Source organism: Cervus canadensis, chromosome 24 (assembly GCF_019320065.1).
Source record: "Cervus canadensis isolate Bull #8, Minnesota chromosome 24, ASM1932006v1, whole genome shotgun sequence".
NCBI lineage: Eukaryota > Metazoa > Chordata > Mammalia > Artiodactyla > Cervidae > Cervus > Cervus canadensis.
This window is the reverse complement of record NC_057409.1, coordinates 7,713,540-7,732,864: the sequence shown is the minus strand read 5'-3', so window position 1 is coordinate 7,732,864 and position 19,325 is coordinate 7,713,540. Positions and strand designations below refer to the sequence as shown.

Here is a 19,325-nt window from a genome sequence, read left to right as displayed (position 1 = left end):
ATCAGCTAAGACCTCATCCTAGAGAAAAGGCTGATCCCTGACTGCCCTAGAACAGAGGAAAGGGAAAAGAATGCATGTGATGATCCCACTTCCTTCTCTCTCTCTCATCCTCTAAAAGCAAGTCTGTGTGACAGAGAACATGCTGTTTGATCAGTATTTCACATTACGGGTTACAGAATCCACTAAGGGCAAAGTACTCTCAATCCAAACATGCTGCTCCCATGCATATAAACAAAAACTCATCAGAAATTAAACCTCCCCTACTTTTTAAAAAGGATTCACTAAATTAAGTTGGACAACCACTTTCAGTCTCACGTGGTCATCACAGTAAAACAAACTCCCTTTGCTTTCTATCCTACCCTTCCTCTAAACTTGAGCTACCCTTCAATTTTGTACTCACTAAAGCACAATTCCAATTAAAGACTCACAGTTTACCTTTAACAAAAGTCAAACTCAACCAAATGAAAAACAGAAGTAAGAGGAAACATAGGGTTTTGAAGGCAAAAAGATCTAGCTTTCAAAGTAAGTATGCCAACTCTGCCCAGGTGGCGCTGGTGGTAAAGAACCCTCCTGTCAATGCAGGAGACATAAGAGAAGCAGGTTCAATCCCTGGGTTGGGAAGATCCCCTGGAGGAGGGACAGCAACCCACTCTAGTATTCTTGCCTGGAGAATTCCCATGGACAAAGGAGTCTGGCAGGCTACAGTCCATGGGGTCTCACAAAGTCGGACACAACTGAAGCGACTTAGCATGCAGTATGCACACGCCAACTCTGCCACCATTAACTGTGAAACCTTGGACAAATTATTTTGATTACTCATCTTCAGTTTTTCCATAAAGTCTTGGAGAGGATTGAGATACTCCACAAAATACTCCACAATGGACAGTGCATGGCACATAATTAGCACTTGAATGTTAATAACAGCAGAGGCATTGGTAACATAAAAAATACTCTCTTCTATTTAAAGTAAAATTTTAAACTTTATTTAGAAACTCTCTTCAGAATATAAAGTCAAAGTTGTTAGTCAGTCAGTTGTGTCCGACTCTTTGCAACCCCATAGACTGTATGTAGCCTGACAGTCTCCTCTGTCCATGGGATTCTCTAGGCAAGAATACTGGAGTGGGTTGCCATTCCCTGCTCCAGGGGATCGTCCCTACCCAGGGGTTGAACCCAGGTCTCCCGAATTGCAGGCAGATTCTTTAACCATCTGAGCCATCAGAAACATCAACATAAAAACAAGGAAAATTAACCACAGAGAGAATTTAGCAGATTAAGAACCCTTTAAAACAGAAAGATCTCCAAAGTTTTAAATTAAATTATTTAAACGAAAAGATCATCTCTGCTTAGAGTATCTCTTTAAATATGCCCAAACGAAATGAAGCTAAATTTTCTATATATAAAAAACAAAGTGAAGAAATTCCCTGGTGGTCCAGTGGTTAGGACTCTGCTCTCACTGCTGAGCACCCAGATTCATTCCCTGATTGGGGAATTAAAATCCCACAAGCCACAAAATGTGGCCAAAAAAAAAGTGAAAATGTTTATTTTCAAAGTCCAAATCAAATTAAAAATGCTATGATGTCTTAGAGAGTCCTGGATGCCAAAAAATTAGAATATTTTAATATTAGCTCCATTAATATTTATTATGAAGCTATTATTATTTATTAATAACTTTAATATTATTACTTAATATGTATTCCCTCTTAGAAAAAATAAGAATAATGAAATTTGTTATTGTTATTGCTGACATTGTTGAATAAGTTTAGGAGAGAATATGTAGAAATATCCCCATTTTACTGAAATGGTATATAATGTTATCAGCATACTGACTTCAAAAACGTAAATATCCTTGGAAGGATTTACACAAGAAACTTTTCAGACTATGATTTGAAACAATATACAGTTTCCCTCCCAGAGAATGAATGTCATTCAAACTGTTTCTCTATTTATAATTTAGTGTTGATACAATAATCTACAGTTATGAGAGAAAGACTACTTTCACTAGCATCTGAGGATAAACTAGCAAATATGGAACTTTCCTCACAGCTGACTGACTTTAAAAATGAAAAGGGTAAGATATACATACATACATACATATATATATATATACACATACATAAAAAGAATAAAAAGAGGTCTGGCAGGTTCCATTTTCTCTCAACAGTTATTTGAATGAATGTTCATAATAGTTCATTACTGATGTATATAAATCTTCAGTTTCTATTTTATAAAGATCTTAGTTTTAGTTTATCAGTATTCTAACTATATACATGTTCTGGAGGAAAAGTCAAACATAGTTTTATAGATATTGGTCTACAGAAACTTTACTAGGGATGGAAGATAGGTTAGGACTCTTGGAAAACAGAGATAAAAGAAGTTTGAGGTTCTCAGAAAGACAGGAAAGCAGAGGATAAACTTTAGAATATAGGATTAAGAAAATGAAATTTTAAGCTTAGTGTAAGATTGCTGAATAGAGGGCAATTCTGTTCCTAACTGAAGATGAACTAGTTGCAGACAGGGGTGTCATTATTCATGTACCTCCTGGCGGCCTTCTTGCCTACCATCTTCAACCCTGCACGCTATGCTGCAGTCACATCCTCAGGTCCTCCAAAGAAACAGTTTATTCAAAATTATTTTTCTGCCTAGAACGTCTGTCATCTTTGCACTCACCTGTGGAATGCCAATCTTTTTTTTTCAATTATAGCTTAATTCAAATATTATCTCTTTCTCTAAAGCCTTTCCTGATTCCACTCACCTTCCCATAGCACCACTATCTGTCCTTATTCAACTGCACCTCTAGAGAGCAGGAACTATCTCATATTGTATCCATAGAGCTTTGTTGCCCAGTAACTGTTTGCAGAATAAACCAGTGAATGAAGGAATGAATACTGAGTAACTATTATTTTAGAACTCTCTAACTCAGTAATCTCATTCCAGGGAAATTTATCTGTATGTGTGGAGAGTAAGGACAACTAACAAGAAAAAGCTTGGGCCCAAAAAAAAAGACACCTGGTTTTCAGGATAATGAAACTGGAAAAGCCTAAAAGGCTTTGAATCTATGCGAAGATTACATTATGATGCAAACCTGCATTGTTGCAATTTAAGTAACTGTCATTACAGTACATTTATTTCTCAACTACATCTCACATTATAGGCAATAGTTGAGTATTTTAAAATCATTTACCACGTGGGCTAATATGCAGGACCAGGGTATCTAGAACACCTCTAAGAAATATATACATAAAAATGGAATCCCAGGGACACAGTCTAAAAAGTTAATGCCCTTGGGTAGTAGCTTCAGAAAATTACCTTTAAAATGGCCTGATAGGAAATCTCCCAGCAACCTGTACCACACTCCTGCTTAGACATTCTGGCTGGGTTCAATGTGAGTAGGTCTTTCCCCATCTCTTCTTATCCTTAAATTTCACTCTCATTTTGGGACCTCAAATAATCAGTCTTTCCTGACCTGTCTCACATATCCCAAACACCATGTATTCTCCAGCTTAACCCGATTCCTACCTTTCTTAGTATGGCTCACTGGCCTAGCCAGCAGCCAATTCTGACATCTGTGTAGCATTATAATGAATGAAGAGAAGTCCTAGTAATTCCAACTTAATTCTGTGACAATTTAACTTAAGTACAATGAATAGAAATATCTCTAAGGGCCGGATAAGACAAAGCTTTAAAAAGACAGCACTATTTCCAGGCATATTTTCTTGGATACTCACTTGGGGGGGCATAAGACTTCTTCAAGGAATTCTTCAATCTTATTTACATCCGTTTTGACCTCATTGTTGAAAGTTATAAATGGTGGGTGGGTCCCCGGAGCCAAGTTCTGCAGGTCTGCAGGCTTCCTGTTAGGCAAAACAGTGGTCAACATCAGATCATTTTTAACTCTAACTAAAGAAGGCAACAATACTTCACATTCTCAGAGTGATTCTAAATTTTGAAGTATATAAAAATGAATAAGAAAAAATATACTTTTTCCACTAAGTATAATAGCTGCAACAGTACTCTAGTAAGAGGCAAACCTCCACAAAGCATATAATTTATGATAAGAAAATTTTAAATCTTTGATTTTAATTACAAAGTCCTTCATTCATGTTTCAAATTTAACTGAGGTACTTATTAGAAATGGAGACAGAATGAGGGGAAGACGACTTGGGAAAGTCAGTCTCTAGTCTAGACCCTGGCATCAACTTACTGTATAAAGATGGACAAACTATAACTTCTCTAGGCCTTTTATTTTTTAAATAAGGGAGAGGAGTAGCTGATTCCCACAATCCTTTTCCATAACATTTCAAATTCAGGTGTTACTTCCTTTCCATTTTCCAAGTCCAGACTTGATGGAAAAAAATCAAAAGATTTGACTAGTATCAAAATACTTTAATATATAAAAGAGAGCATAAACAAAGATAAAAGGCAACACAGAATGGAAAAATATGACAGTAATAAGAAGGACTTTGTCCAAATTCAAAAATTCTAATAGGTATGGGTCAAAATAAATTGATAAGCAACAGATAAGTGAACATATGGAAAAATGTCCACAAACCCAATTATCAAAGAAATTCAAAATTAAAGAATGAAGACATTCTCCTCCTATTAGGAAAAACTGAAAATACACAGAACACTAATAAAAATGGCAAAACTGGTATGTTGCCCTATTAAAAAGCAAAATGCCTCAACTAAGCCCAACATGCGTGACCAGATATGGTGTGCATCCTAATGATAAAACATTAAGCACACATCACCACCTAAAAGCATTCTTACCAATCAAGCCTCCTAGGGCAGCTGTCTCTCAGTCTGTCATCTAGGGAACCAGGGTCCCCTGGAGAGGGAGTGGCTGCCCACTTCAGTGTTCTGGACTGGAGAATTCCATGGACTGTGTAGCCCATAGGGTCGCAAAGAGTCGGACACGACTGAGCAACTTTCACTTTTTCATCAGATAGTCCATGAGGTCAAAACCACTCCAATAATACAAAGACATCATGTAGCTTTTTCACTCTCATGTTGTATAGTGGAGTTTTCCACAGGTTACTTGGTGATATCACAAAGTAACAAATACAGAAGCAGATATAAGAATCTGTCTTCTATTAAGGCAGTCATTAGATATGTACAAAAATATAAAACAATGCCACTCTTCTCACTAATTTTGGAAAATAAAGTTATTTTTAATTAAAAACTGTGATGACAATGAGTTCATGATTATTCTACTTAAATGAATTAGTAAATAATTATTTTAAATTTCTAACTTTAAATAGAAATTTTAAATTTTATTCCTCACTTTAATTGCTAATATAGTAAAATCAATATTAACTGAAAGCTCTTTGAGGTCTTCAGTAATTTAAAAGAATAAAGGGGTCCTGTGACCAAAAAGTTCATTTATAGGAAACATGAGGCATTACAGGACAAAGTTAAGTGATACCACAAGGAAGCAGTCAGCCAAATCTAGAATTTGGGGCAATCTACAGTTCAACTAATTGGATTTTCACCAGTCAATGACAGAAGGACAAAAAGCCACAAATGGGAGTTAGAAGGGATTATTATAGATTAAGAAAAATTTATGAGACATAACAACCAAATATGAGTTTAATTTGTTTGAATCCTAATTTGAACAAACCAGTGAAAGAGAAAATATTTTGGAGACAACTAAGCAAACTGGGGCGGGGAACCTCTCCAGTGGCTCAGCGGTAAAGAATCCACCTGTAATGCAGGAGATATGGTAGAAGCTGTGGGTTTGGTCCCTGGGTCTCAAGGAAGATCCCCTGGAGGAGGAAATGACAACCCACTCCAGTATTCTTGCCTGGAAAATTCCATGGACAGAGGTGACTGGGGGCTACAGTCCATGGCGTTGCAAAAGAGTCGGACATGACTGAGTGACTAAACAACAGGGAAACTGGATTATACACTGGGAACTAGATATTATAATGGCATTGTGGTTAGGTAAAGAAATGTCATTATTGTTTGGAGATATACAATGAAATAAATAGAGATGAAATGACAGTATTCCTGGGGTGCGCTTTGAAATATTTCAGGGAAGAAAAAAAAGGGGGGGACAAAGCAAACGGAAGCAAAACCTTGTTAATAGAACTGAAGTTATGAGGAAGTTGATTCATTTTTGTATATGTTTGAGAACTCTCATAATTAAGAAGATGAACATTAAAAACTTAAAAAAATTAACGCATTGCTTCAAAGAACTTTTCCCCTAGTACAGACCTTCCTTCCTTCCCTCCTTACCACAAATGCACACAATTTGAATAAAATAAAGGATATCTTTAAGTGTATGATGAAGGTAAAATATTTTGTCATTAAAAAGAATTTTTAAAATAGAGTGTACCCTAAAATCTATACTCAGTCCAGCTTATCAATTTCCCCTGGGCTAATTCACATCAATTCTCTCTCTCCCTTTCTTTACCTCCCCTTACCCCACCCACACCACGTTAACTCTCTCTCAGTTTAGGTCTGGAGAGTGCCTCATCTACTATTACATTCCAATCAAATATACAAGGACTTAGGAATTATCCCAACAGCTCAGATGTTCTAACTCAGGGCCCCCTCTACTCATATTCTACAGCATATCTCCATCCCACGCCAAAGAAAAAGTAACACTATTTATCGACTTCTGCAATAACCTAAATTCCAGAAGAGAACTTTTAAAAGGCAAAATCTGATCTGATTTTCAACTCTTATTCTTTTACTGAGCATTCTTTGGTTGGACAAGGTAAAGTTGAGCACAAAATAATCGGAATACATGGAACGTGAGTTAAATAGTGAGGTATGACTAGAGGGTTCCAGTAACTTTTATATAAGCATTCAACTCCAAATTAGAATTGTTCTTTTTCATTTCACTGGTTTCTTTTTTTGTTTTTGGCTGTACTGCATGGTTTGCAGAATATTAGGTCCTCTGACCAGGGACTGAACCTGGGCATGGGCACACAGCAGCCCTAACCACTGGACCACCAGGGAATTGCCACTGGTTTCTTTTTGTTATTCCTTTTTACTCATCTTAACCATCTGTTCTTTGATCACTAAAGGGTCCAGCATGTCCAAGACGGTAGTCATCTCTAGTCTTCAAGTCACCCATTCATATTCTCACTCAGAATCACATTTGTTCCCATTTATAATTTATTTCCTCCTCAACTCAGAAAGACCATACACAAAATCAAGAGTCCGGAAACCCTAACAATTTAGGGTTTATATATTTATTTCCAACTCCTAACACTTAAAAAAGTTTTAAGAAAGTAGCACAAAGGTAAGAAAGAACAATAGTAACTCATCACTGCAAGGAGGGCTAATAAAACTGTATAAAATACACGAGAAAGAAAATACACAAATCTTCCATCAATGCCAGTGATGAATAAGAACATCCTTTAATCTGTCACACACAAATTGTGGTCACCCGGAAGACACTTTTCTCACTTCAAAGTTATAAAACATATCCACTAACATTCTTATGACTAACGAAGAGTCCATTAATGCTTAAGTATAAGGTAATCATTTTTTCATGAACAGGGCAGAGTTAGGTAAAGGAGAAGAAGGAAATCAATGCTATAAAATAATCCATAAGGTAGGGTGGCAAAATAAATAGCAGTTACTACTTCTACAATAAATTACGACAATTTTCAAGGTTTCCAAACAAAAATATTTGTTAGAGGAGGGATAAAGTTAGCATGGTAGAGAAGAAAGAACCAAAAAACCAAATAAAAAGAACCTGGTTAAAGTCCCAAATTGAACAGTTCTGCTATTCATCAGCTATGTGACTAAATAAATCACATCCTCTCTGGGCCTAGATTTCCTCATTTGTATTATGGATATAAGACTTGATTTGTCTATAAAGATCAAATTAAATGATGGGTATGAAAGTGAATTGAACTTTATACAAGTGTTCATGAAAGTGGCAATTTTAAACTCTGAATCTGATGGTTCAAAATTCTATTTGAGTCTGATGGTTATTTAGCATTAGCTGGTACTAAGAAATTTGATTAACAGAAGTGTGTAAGTAAAGTGAAACTATGCACAACTAGTGAATAATCCTTCTTGTTTCTGCTGAAAGGCTATGTAGATTTTTTTTTAAGGTGATGAAACTATTTTCCAGGATTAACTGTTAAGATGAAGGACAATCATGTTAGGTCCTTGCTCCAAGTGAAAGTAGATTTGAGAAAAAACTTTAATGCCTCTAAACAGATCAGCAGATTTCAAATGGACAAGCTGTAAGCACTGAAGTGACTCACTTAGAAGCTATTATCAAGTCAGCAACCAGATAGAATCTAAGATTCTTCACCTTCGAGTCCTCACTGGGCACTCTAAGGTCTCATGTTTTGTTTGACCCACAAAGGCTCGTTTTTACAGATGCTTCACCGAAACTTGACATTTCAAGAACTGCAACATGAGAAAAATGAAACTGAACAGGTAATGGCTAAAATTTTCAGGACATCTTTGGTTTATTTCATAAAGGGCCTTCAATAAGTATTCAGCAATTCATTCAAATATTTCCCTTAACAGATATCTAGGAAAGTAAAGTGCATAGAATTCATGCCTTGATATGAGAGCATGAATGTTTTGGAGGCTATTTATTTTCACAGTTACTCATCAGAGTAAGTCTTTTTTTATAGTAGTCTTCTATTTAGACGAAAAAAAATTATTTTGTTATTGCCTCTTTTGTTTCCAAATGAAAAAAAGGAAATATATAAAGAGAAAAAACTAAAACAAACAAACAAAAAAAAAAAACAGAAAGAGAAAGAAGGAATGAAAAGGAGGCACCTTATAGAAGCTAATACTTTAAGCAACTTAAGTGGGTTAACTTCAATTAAAATTTAATTCAGCACAAACAATTGGAGGCCCTTGGGCTGGTGGCTCAGTTCCAGCTGCTTGGTAAAAATGAGTATAGCACAGCCACAGGAGACTGGAGCTGGTTCTTAAAAATGACCAAATGTAACTAGTCGACTCACTAAATAGAAAAAAATACTAAGGATGTAGACTTATTTGTTAATTGAGTTTCCTTTTAAAACTTTAAAGGTGTTGATTTTTCAGACATAAAATTAATTCACATAAGTCAAGAGAATGCTAGACATAGTATATGGCAAATAAGCAAAAAAAAAAAAAAGTAACAACACAAATCTTTTGTTTCAGATCACTTTACTCCTATTAATTATTCTTCACTAGATTTGCTATATTCTGACTAATACTAAATCACTAACTGAATGACTGAATTGTTGTGGACATCAAACCACACACACCAAGATCCCATTACTAAGCATCTGCCTATGTGTCCCAGTTCAACCAGTTAAAGGATTTTATTTATTGTGATCAAATGTGGTATACTGCTGACCCCTGTCTACTTGAAAGTCAATTTGTGGAGCAATCATTTTAAAACAAAATAACATCTATGAAAAGGTATCAAATACAACTTTAATAATTCTTAACAGATTTATAGTTTATAAGCAGAATGTATACTGATAACAGGGCTTTTCCGTGGCTCAGCAGTAAAGAATCCACTTACAATGCAGGAGACACCAGGTTCAATCCCTGGGTGGAGAAGATCCCCTGGGGGAGGGAATGGCAATCCACTCTACTATTCCTGCCTAGAATCCCAAGAACAGAGGCAGCCTGGAGGGCTACAGTCCATGGGGTCTGGACATGAGTTGGACATGACTCAAGTGACCGAGCACTCAGAACACACACTGGTAACAGGTTTAAAAAACCTTTCATTTACAATCCAATTTTCTAATTCAGCTCTTAGTGGCCTCAACAGGATTTCCATCTTTGAAATTATCTTGAAAAAGAACATAAAGACACATGGCAATGAAATTCTCCCTGTCTGTCTGTCTCTCACACACACATACCGAAAGTATACATGTGATTCAGAATGCATTCATGAGACATGTATCTTCAATTGTAGGACCATTCTAACAAGGGCTTCACGCAGCCCAAGTCAACTTCACGAAGGGAAAGGACAGAGTCTGTACTTTCCTGCCTGACCAGCAGCAGGAAATGAATGATTTCTCTAAAAGGCTGGACTGTTTCACTCCACTTAGTCTCTCTGTACATGTTATTCAAGCTGCTGTTTACTAAAGACATACCTGGAACTCAAACTGATCTCTCAACTTGCTAATGACTATTTTCAGAAGGGTGGAACCACAGAGATAATGAAAGTGATAATGAAAGCAAATTACCTCAAAAATATACTTGGAAATCAGATTTAGTTCTGAGTTTATAAGTCTTTTTAAGATATAGAGCTATCATTTTTTCCATTGTAACATTTTAAATTACTTCAAAATTGTTTTAAACTATCATAGTAATCTTCCAAACTTTATGCCATGACAATGGCAACTTACTGTGGGTCTGATTCACACAATGTTACAAATGGTGTGCAGACTTCTAAAGCAGAAGGAAATTAGACACCTCAAAGGATGAGAGTTTCAATGTTTAAGATAGGAATGGAAAATGAAAACAAATACTGCTCAGACTTTTAAGGTGGTCTTCTCCAATTTACTTAATTTCTCTGAGAATATCATGGAGGAGGAATTTTATGCACTAGTAATATAACACTGCTTTTAAAGTAAAAAACTAATTTCTTAAAGTTATCATTTCTACTCTCAGTTCCCCAAACCAGAGGAGTTTACCCTAACAACTGCATGGCCACACTCAGCTACACCCGTCAGTGTGACTGTCTCTCTCATTACTGTTCTCATGCTTTCTTCTTTCTCTTACCCCAGCCTACCTCTCAGGCTTATTTGTGCTCTGATGATGCTGACCTCTGATTTAGGAACTTCTGAACACAGTGAAGGTAGTGGAAGTCCTTAAATAAAGATCTTGATCACTGCCATGAACCTGTTAGCCAGAAAGGCCCTATAACACCAGTGTGATAAAATAATTCTATTCAATGAAAGGTCTGAACATGGTTTGATATGAGTAGTTTCTAATAAGTATGGTGAAGATATTTAACATGTAACAGACACTGAAGAAATGCCAGTTTATTTTCCCCTTCCTCCTTCCTGAGATTAAAAATGAGGTAACTGACCTCCAAGAAGATAAGGTAGCTTGCCCGAGGTCCCAGGGAAACCAGGGACAGGCTCTCTCTGCACAGATCCAGGCCTCTGCCCCTCGCATTTTCTACTATGCCATGGCTGCCCCCCTTTTGATGATGTGATAACATCTTGAAATGTGCCCCACATTTTATTATTTTCACTTACATTTGCCTGAAGCTTTTGTTCAAACGGCAGTTGGTAAAAACTTAAATTCCTCCTAAAGCCTACAAACTTTTTTTTAATCTAAAAGTTCTGTAATATGATTGCAGCATAAACCAAAAATTAGGTTTAGAAATTACTCCCACAAGAGTATCAAGGCAGCGCTGGCAGGCAAGCAACGGGAGGTTGCTCCAAGTCTCACAGGGGCACATGAATACCTCCAGCATAGTCATTAACACCAACTGAGCTGCAAAGAGAACCTGTCATACAGTGCCAGAACTAGAAACTGGCTTGTTCTTATGGATGAAATGTCAGGTAACAATAATTTTTTGAGAGCAGAGAGTGGGCTTCTAAAAAGCTCTCAGTAGAGCTCTATTGCTCTCCACCAGCTTGTTCTGGGATCAGTACATTTCACCAAGAAATTAGGCAATTATCAGAAAAAGCAGGAAAACAACCACTGTGGGCACCAAATCTTTTCTCCCCCACAGCTTTCTAAAAACAGTCACATTTAAAGTTTTAAAAATTATTAAAGGTACTTTTTACTACATGATGTTTTATTCTTCTGTGACAACTTTATTCTATTTACATTTTTTTTTTTTGAGCCAATGTTTACTTTCTTGAGGTACCTTCTCTTTGAAATCTTAGTTAAGACTACATATTAAGGGTGGTGGTGTTGCTCACTCGTGTCCAACTCTTTAGCGACCCCATGGACTGTAGCCCACCAGGCTCCTTTGTCCATGGAATTTCTCGGACAAGAATACTGGAGTAGGTTGCCATTTCCTTCTCCAGGGGATCTTCCCAATCCAGGGATCAAAACCATGTCTCCTACTTGGCAGGCAGACTCTTTACCACTGAGTCACCTGGGAAGCCCATATAAGGGTGAAACTCATAGAAAAGATCTGGAAGAATGATAAACACCAAACCTAAGTTCAATTATCTCTGTGAAGGGGAACTTGATGACCAAGGTTGGGAATGAAGGGGACTCATTACCATTTACTAGCTGTATACTTTTAATTGATCTTAAGAAGGTTTTTTCTTTTTTAATATATACTGTAGACCTAAGATTTTTAAAGAAAGCTAAAGAATATAGGCTCTAATATTCAGTGCTCTCTGTTTATTTAACACAAAGCTCTAGGAAATAAACATATATCTAGAGTAGTAGATTTTCTGTGAGAAAACCCTGAATCTTTCATCCCACTTCTGTGTCACTTTTTACATGTAGGGTACATTACATATACAAGCCCTAAACATATACAAGCCCTCAAATATCAATCAACTTCCAGGAATAATGTCTTAAAAAGTTTATAAGTGAAAAGTGAAACAGATGAGTTAGAAACGGCTGTTACAAGTTCACTTCCTTTTCTGAACCAGATTCCCATCGTTTTTTGTGCTATTACTGGTATGTACCACAATCAAGCACTGTTATTGAGCTGTTCAAAAAAGGCTTTTTTCAAAGCATGGCAGTCAACTCACTTACTCCAAGCCAAAAATGGAATAGGAGGAATCCATGTATTTTAAGACACACTAAGGGTGTGTGCTTAGCAGCATGGTCTATTTTTAGGAGTTATATTGGGAAACTCCCTTTGTGAATGCGTGTAGGAAAAAAACAGTAATAGAAGGGTAACTATAAATTATTTCATTCTTACAACAGTCCTGTCCAATATAGCCAGGTTTTTCTTCAAATGAACCTGTAGTTTTAATTCTTACAATTTCCAAGGCTTACTTCTATGCTCATATATATAACCAAAGGGGCTCCTAGAAGACTTTATGACTTATTTTCAATAAAGACATTTTAAGTCCTCAAAATCTAACTAAGTGAAGCAAAAAAAAAAAATTTTAAGGTCCCAGAGAATGATAACCAAGAACAGGGCATGGGATTACAGCTGTCAAATAACTCTCACCTTGTGATGCCCAGAAGAAGAATGCACGTGAATTCTGCTATCCACAAGTGACAGCTTTGGACACTGTCCATGATTGACATGCTCACAAAATAAACAGCAACGCATGTCGTGGCGTTTGTGTCAAGAGGAATATATTTCCACTGCCACATCCTAAACTATCTATTGGTATAAATGCTCTCAACCCTTGGCTTAAACCTTTTTTAAAAAAAAGTATGAATGTTCTTCGCCTCGGATCTGTTTGCTAGGGGACAACAGAAGTTCCTGAGGAAAACAGCTTACTGCTTATCAGGGCTCTTCACAGCCCTCTCCACTTTGGTCTATGGAGAGAAAATTAGAAACATCCTTCAACTAGCAAGAACAATCACAGGGCCATAGAGCAAGATAATTGCTCTTACTCTATAATTGTATTTAACCAAATATGGTCAAAATCGTATTATAGAAAACTCCTATTATTCCCTGAAAAGTAGATGAAATGAGAAAGACCACAGCAGTAATCAGCTTCCTAAAATTCCATGCTTGGCTTTAAAAATCCAGATACTTGGCCATGTGTTTACTAGCACATGAGAAGTCATCTGCTTAGAAAGTTCTTCATAGTTCCATGCTCATCCTGTAACGTCAAAGATGTCACTGCATCTACACTAAAATAGCTCCTGGTGCTCCTCTCGAAATATAGGATAAACATACAATAAGTTCTTAAAAACACAGAGTGGTCACATGTAATATACTGACACTGTGAATTATCTGTAATACTTATGCAAGTTAAATGTGTCCATCAATCAGCTGAACTTTAATACATTTCTTTAGAGAACATATGCAAGCAAAGTGAGAGATGGGGAAAGGATCAAACTGAAAACAGTAAAGTATGTACTCAAGTTGATCCCCAACTATAACCAAATCTTACCTTTTCAGGTCAACAGTTGTGACACTAAACACAACTCCTTTGAGCCAAAGAATCATGAAGAGCCTCTGGGAAAAGGGGCAGTTTCCTATGCTTTCACCATCACTGCCAGCCTGGGAAACAGAAATGAACATTAAAAAAAAAGTCAAAGTGATGATATACAAAACTACAGACCTTTTTCTGAATTTTTAATCAAGGGTACGAGGAGACAGGGAAAGTTGCACTGTGGAAGGAAGAAACTCAGGTCTTTCATTGGCCTCTTTCTTTCACTCTTCTATTTATTTGACTGTGCCTCGTGGCTTGCAGGATCTTAGCTCTCTCTGACTAGGGATTGAACTCTGGGCTTCAGCAGTGAAAGCACACAATCCTGACCACTGGACCACCAGAGAATTCTCACCTCTTTCTCTTCTTAAAAATGGCTAGCCTAATACAGCATTGTCCAAGAGCACCTTCTGCAATGATAGAAACTACCACTGTCCAAAACAGTAGTTACTTGTGATACGTGGCTAATGAGTACTTAAAATTTAGTTGGTTCAACTGAACTGAATTTTATTTACTTCTAATTAATTTATATTTAAACAGCCACATGTGGCTAAAGGTTACCATATTGGATAGCACAGGTATAATCAACCCCTAGGGGGAACATATATCCTTGCGTGGGGGCAAAAACTATCACAGGTTTTGTGAAATGTAAATTACTTCTTACTCTATGAGACAGTGTTCTTTACAGGACAACCATGCTTGCCTCCAAAGAGTAAACTAATTGCCAACCTCCCCCAATATTTAAATCACCAATTTAAAATAATAATTTTTAAATTATTCATTATAAAAATCCCGTATCCTGTTTACACATTCCTTCAGGGAACAAGAAAATAACAGAAGATATCTTTTGGATAAGTTATCTGTGAAAGTGAAGTTGCTCAGTTGTGTCTGACTCTTTGTGACCCCATGGACTGTAGCCTACCAGGCTCCTCTGTCCATGGGATTTTCCAGGCAAGAGTACTGGAGTGGGTGGCCATTTCCTTCTCCAGGAGATCTTCGCAACCCAGGGATTGAACCCAGGTCTCCTGCATTGTAGGCAGATGCTTACCCGTCTGAGCCACCAGGGAAACCAAGTTATCTGTAATCCTACTTAATAAAGGAAGCAGCTGATTTCACTGAGCTCAACAATGACACAAAATTTTCCTAAAAATCAGAGTGAGACAAATTTTTAACTCCATCATGTAGGTCCCTGAGTTTATAAAGGAGGCAAGGGGGAGCAAGAAATGAGAGAAAGAGCCTACAGGGTGGAAGAGAACACTCTGACACTGACCAGCAGCCAACACAGCCCTCTTCACCATGAAGTCTATGAATAGGGCCAGAAGTTACCTTTCAACACAAGTACTCAAAGATGTTGGTAAAAATAGCTCATTTTCCTAAAGTAATTCTCAAAAACTTCAGAAGCCATTTCAGTAAAATGCTACATTAGGAAAGTCATTAATTCCTATGCTAACAGGGAAATGGAGTGGAGTTAAAACAAAAGCAGTTACATGATTAAAGATATTGATACAACCAACAAAATACATGGGCATATAAGGAGGATCTCAGAACTCCACCCTAATCACATAGCATGGGATATGTTTGGTTTCATAAAAAAATTTTTTGATCATTCTTTATCAGTAACAAAACACCAAATTGTAGCCAGCATGAATTATATTCATTTATAATAATACAACTTGTACAAAAATTCACTTTCTAAAAAAGGTCTAGTTCTTAAACTTTGGTGTGATTAAAAACAACCTGAAGAGGGGCTTCCCTCAGGGCTCTGATGGTAATCTGCCTGCGATGCAGGAGACCTGGGTTCCATCCCCGGATTGGGGAGATCCCCTGGAGAAGGAAATGGCAACCGACTCCAATATTCTTGCCTGGAGAATTCCATGGACAGAGGAGCTTGGTGGGCTACAGTCCATGGGGTCACGACAGAACAACTAACTTTCACTTTTCAAGGAGACAAAGTGAGGCATCTGCTGGACACATGATGAAACACTGATGTGGAAAAGTGAGGACAGTAATTTTTTTCTTCAGAGCACAAGTCAGTTTACAGTACTAAGTCATACCACTAGGTTAAATATATAATAAGTCAGCACCCAAATCCGTTTTTTAGAAGATGCTGACCATCTAAACAACATATGGAACACAGGTAACATACAACTAAATTTTTCACAGATAAAAAGGTAACATACTACCTGTCTACACAGCTTGATGATTAATATTTTCATACAAACCTGTAGCTTCATATGCTCCAATTTTTATTTTATTTTTTGCATTTTTTTTCCCTCCCAGTTTTAATATCCTTAGCAACAGAAGTATAAGAAAAAGTTGAACAAACCGAGACTTACTGGAAAAGCAGTAGTTTGATAGACAAAGAATGAGTATGGCTTATTGTCTTCATCCTATTCCATGTATTTAATCTATAAAATTAACTATATTTTCCAAGTCTCTGTGACAGCAGTGTGAAAATAAATAAACTGGTAACGAAGATGTTATATCCAAGCACCGGGAAACACATTAAACTGAAGACAAGTTGGAGGTAAACAGTGACTGGCTACAGGTCAAAGACATTGCACCTCAATTTCCTACAGTGGTCTGCACAGCACATCCTAGAGTATGGACAAAAGAATCTTGGTACATTAGCTGCTTCATGAAAACCTGGTCAGACTACAAACGTCCCTGTGTTTTCACCTCTTTTGTCTATAATTTTCTACCGGTTTTACCAATTTACTTCTCTTTCAGGTATAGCAAAAGCTGTTACACATCTCATACTCCTCATCAAGCTACTTTCCTTTATGCACAAGTAAAAACAGCACGTAGGAGACTTCCTTGGTGGCCCAGGGGCTAAGACTCTGCGTCTCAATGCAGTGGGCCTGGGTTTGATCCCTGGTCAGGAAACTAGATCCCACATGCCACAACTAAGACCCAGTGCAGTGAAATTAATTAATTAAAAAAAAAAAAACCACAGTATGTGCACTCTCCAATACAAATTCGGAAAAAGGCTTCTTATTAACTACTCTCCTAAAATTCAAAACAATTCAAATAAGAAATAGTACCATGAATAAGTTTTTCCAAAGTCATAAGACCACTAGAAAATTGGGAGTTACTAGTCAGATGATGTTTTCATATAGTAGAGTGAAACTGTGGAAAAACTCAAGATTTCCAGTAGTCATAAATCAAAACTTTCTCCTTTAATCCAAGTTGTACTAATAAAATTCCATTTCAACAAAGTTAAAGGATCTAAATCAATCTTTTGAGTATCAACTGCAATGAATAGTTGGTCCAACTGATTGAGAAGGGTATTATGGTACAATGTAGTATACAAAAAGCATACTACAACTGGGAATCATGGTATCTTATTCTACACTCAGTTTTGTATTGATGACAAAAATGAACATATAGCATTTAAAAAGGTACATATAGCATTTTAAAAAGCATACATATAGCATTTTTAAAGTTTTGCTTTTTCTTTATTTCTTCTAACAGCAACATACACATTTTCAATTTTTTTATTAAATGAAAGATTCTTTAAATTATATAGTGCTTTAACATTTTTAAAGTTCCACACACAATTTCATATAATCCCAAAATAACCTTTTTTTACTCCTACCCCTCTACTGCCCCTTTCTCCTTCCGCCCCCCTCACCAGTAGCCACTAGTTTGTGCTCTAAATCTGTGAATCTGCTTCTTTTGTTTTATTCACTGGTTTGTTGCATTTTTTAGATTCCATTTTTAAGTGATATCATACAGTACTTGTCTTCTATTTGACTCATTTCACTTAGCATAATGCCCCCCCAAGTTCATCCATGTCGCTACAAAAGGCAAAATTACTTTCTTTTTTACGGCTGAGTAGTATTCCATTGTATGTTATGTATATATGTGTGTATATATATACACACACATATCACATCTTCTTTATCCATTCATCTATTGATGGGCTCTTAGCTTGTTCCCATATTATTTACCTTGGCAACTGTAAATAATGCTGCTATGAACACTGGGGTTCGTGTACCTTTTTGAATCAGTGTTTTTGTTTTTTTCAGATATATTCCTAGGAGTGGAATTCCTGGGTCACATGGTAGTTCTATTTTTAGTTTCTGAGGAAACCACTATACTGTTTTCCACAGTGGCTGTACCAATTTACACTCTTACCAACTGTGTCTAAGTGTCCCTTTTCTCCACACCCTTGTCAACATTTGCTATTTGTGTTCTTTTTGATGATTTCCTTTCTGACCAGTGTACGGTGATATCTCATTGCAGTTTTCATTTACATTTCCCTGATAATTAGTGATGTTGAGCATCTTTTCATGTCCTGTTGGCCATCTGCATTTCCTCTTTGGAAAAATGTCTATTTAGTTCTTCAGCCCATTTTTTAATCTGGTTGTTTTGATGTTGAGTTGTATGAGCAGTTTATATATTTTGGATATTAATGGATATTAACCCCTTATCAGTCTATCATTTGCAAATATCTTCTTTCATTCAGTAGACTGCCTTTTCATTTTGTAGTTGGTTTCCTTTGCTGTGCAAAAGCTTTTAAGTTTCATTAGGTCCCATTTATTTATTTTTGCTTTTGTTTCTTTGCTTTAGTAGGCAGATCCAAACAAACACTGCTGCAATTTATGTCAAAGATTGTTCTATATGACTTCTAAGTTAATCTAATCAAAGAAAGTCTTTTCATGAATTTAGCAGCTAATTTAGACAAAATCCATGCTAAAAGCTGGGCTTCCCTGGTGGCCCTGCAGTAAAGAATCTGCCTGCAATGCAGGAAACCGCCTGCAATGCAGGAAACACAGGTTTGACCACTGTGTCAGGAAGATCCCCTGGAGAAGGAAAGGGCAACCCACTCCAGTATTCTTGCCTGGAAAATCTCATGGACAGAGGAGCCAGGAGGGCTACAATCCATGGGCTTGCGAGAGTCAGACAAAACTTAGTGACTAAACCACTACCACACTACAGGTACACTTTAAAACCTCATTTATCAATGTTTTCCTGTAGAAATTTTATAGTATCTGGTCTTAAATTTAGGTTTTTAATCCATTTTGAGTTTGTGTATGGTATCAGAGAATATTCTAATTTCGTTCTTTTACATGTAGCTCCAGTTTTCCCAACACCATTTATTGAAGAGACTATCTTTGTTCCTTTGTATATTCTTGCCTCCTGCGTTATAAATTAATTGACCATAGGTGGGTGGGTTAATGGGCTTATTATAAATCTATCAATCTGTCTTTGTGCCAGTACCACACTGTTTTGATTACTGTAGCTTTTGTAGTACAGTCGAAGGTCAGGAAGCATGATTTCTCCCTCTTTGTTCTT

The 19,325-nt window shown here is 36.8% G+C and overlaps 1 protein-coding gene across 1 annotated transcript in view; it reads right to left on the bottom strand.

Annotated features, from left to right (window-relative positions):
• Positions 1 to 19,325, bottom strand: part of CLIC4 (chloride intracellular channel 4) — a 69,531-nt gene that overhangs the window by 16,033 nt on the left and 34,173 nt on the right. The window contains exons 2-3 of the mRNA XM_043444725.1: positions 13,986 to 14,095; positions 3,726 to 3,851 (exon numbers count right to left, since the gene is read on the bottom strand). Coding sequence (XP_043300660.1) covers positions 3,726 to 3,851; positions 13,986 to 14,095 — 236 coding nt within the window. The remainder of the gene's footprint in view (positions 1 to 3,725; positions 3,852 to 13,985; positions 14,096 to 19,325) is intronic.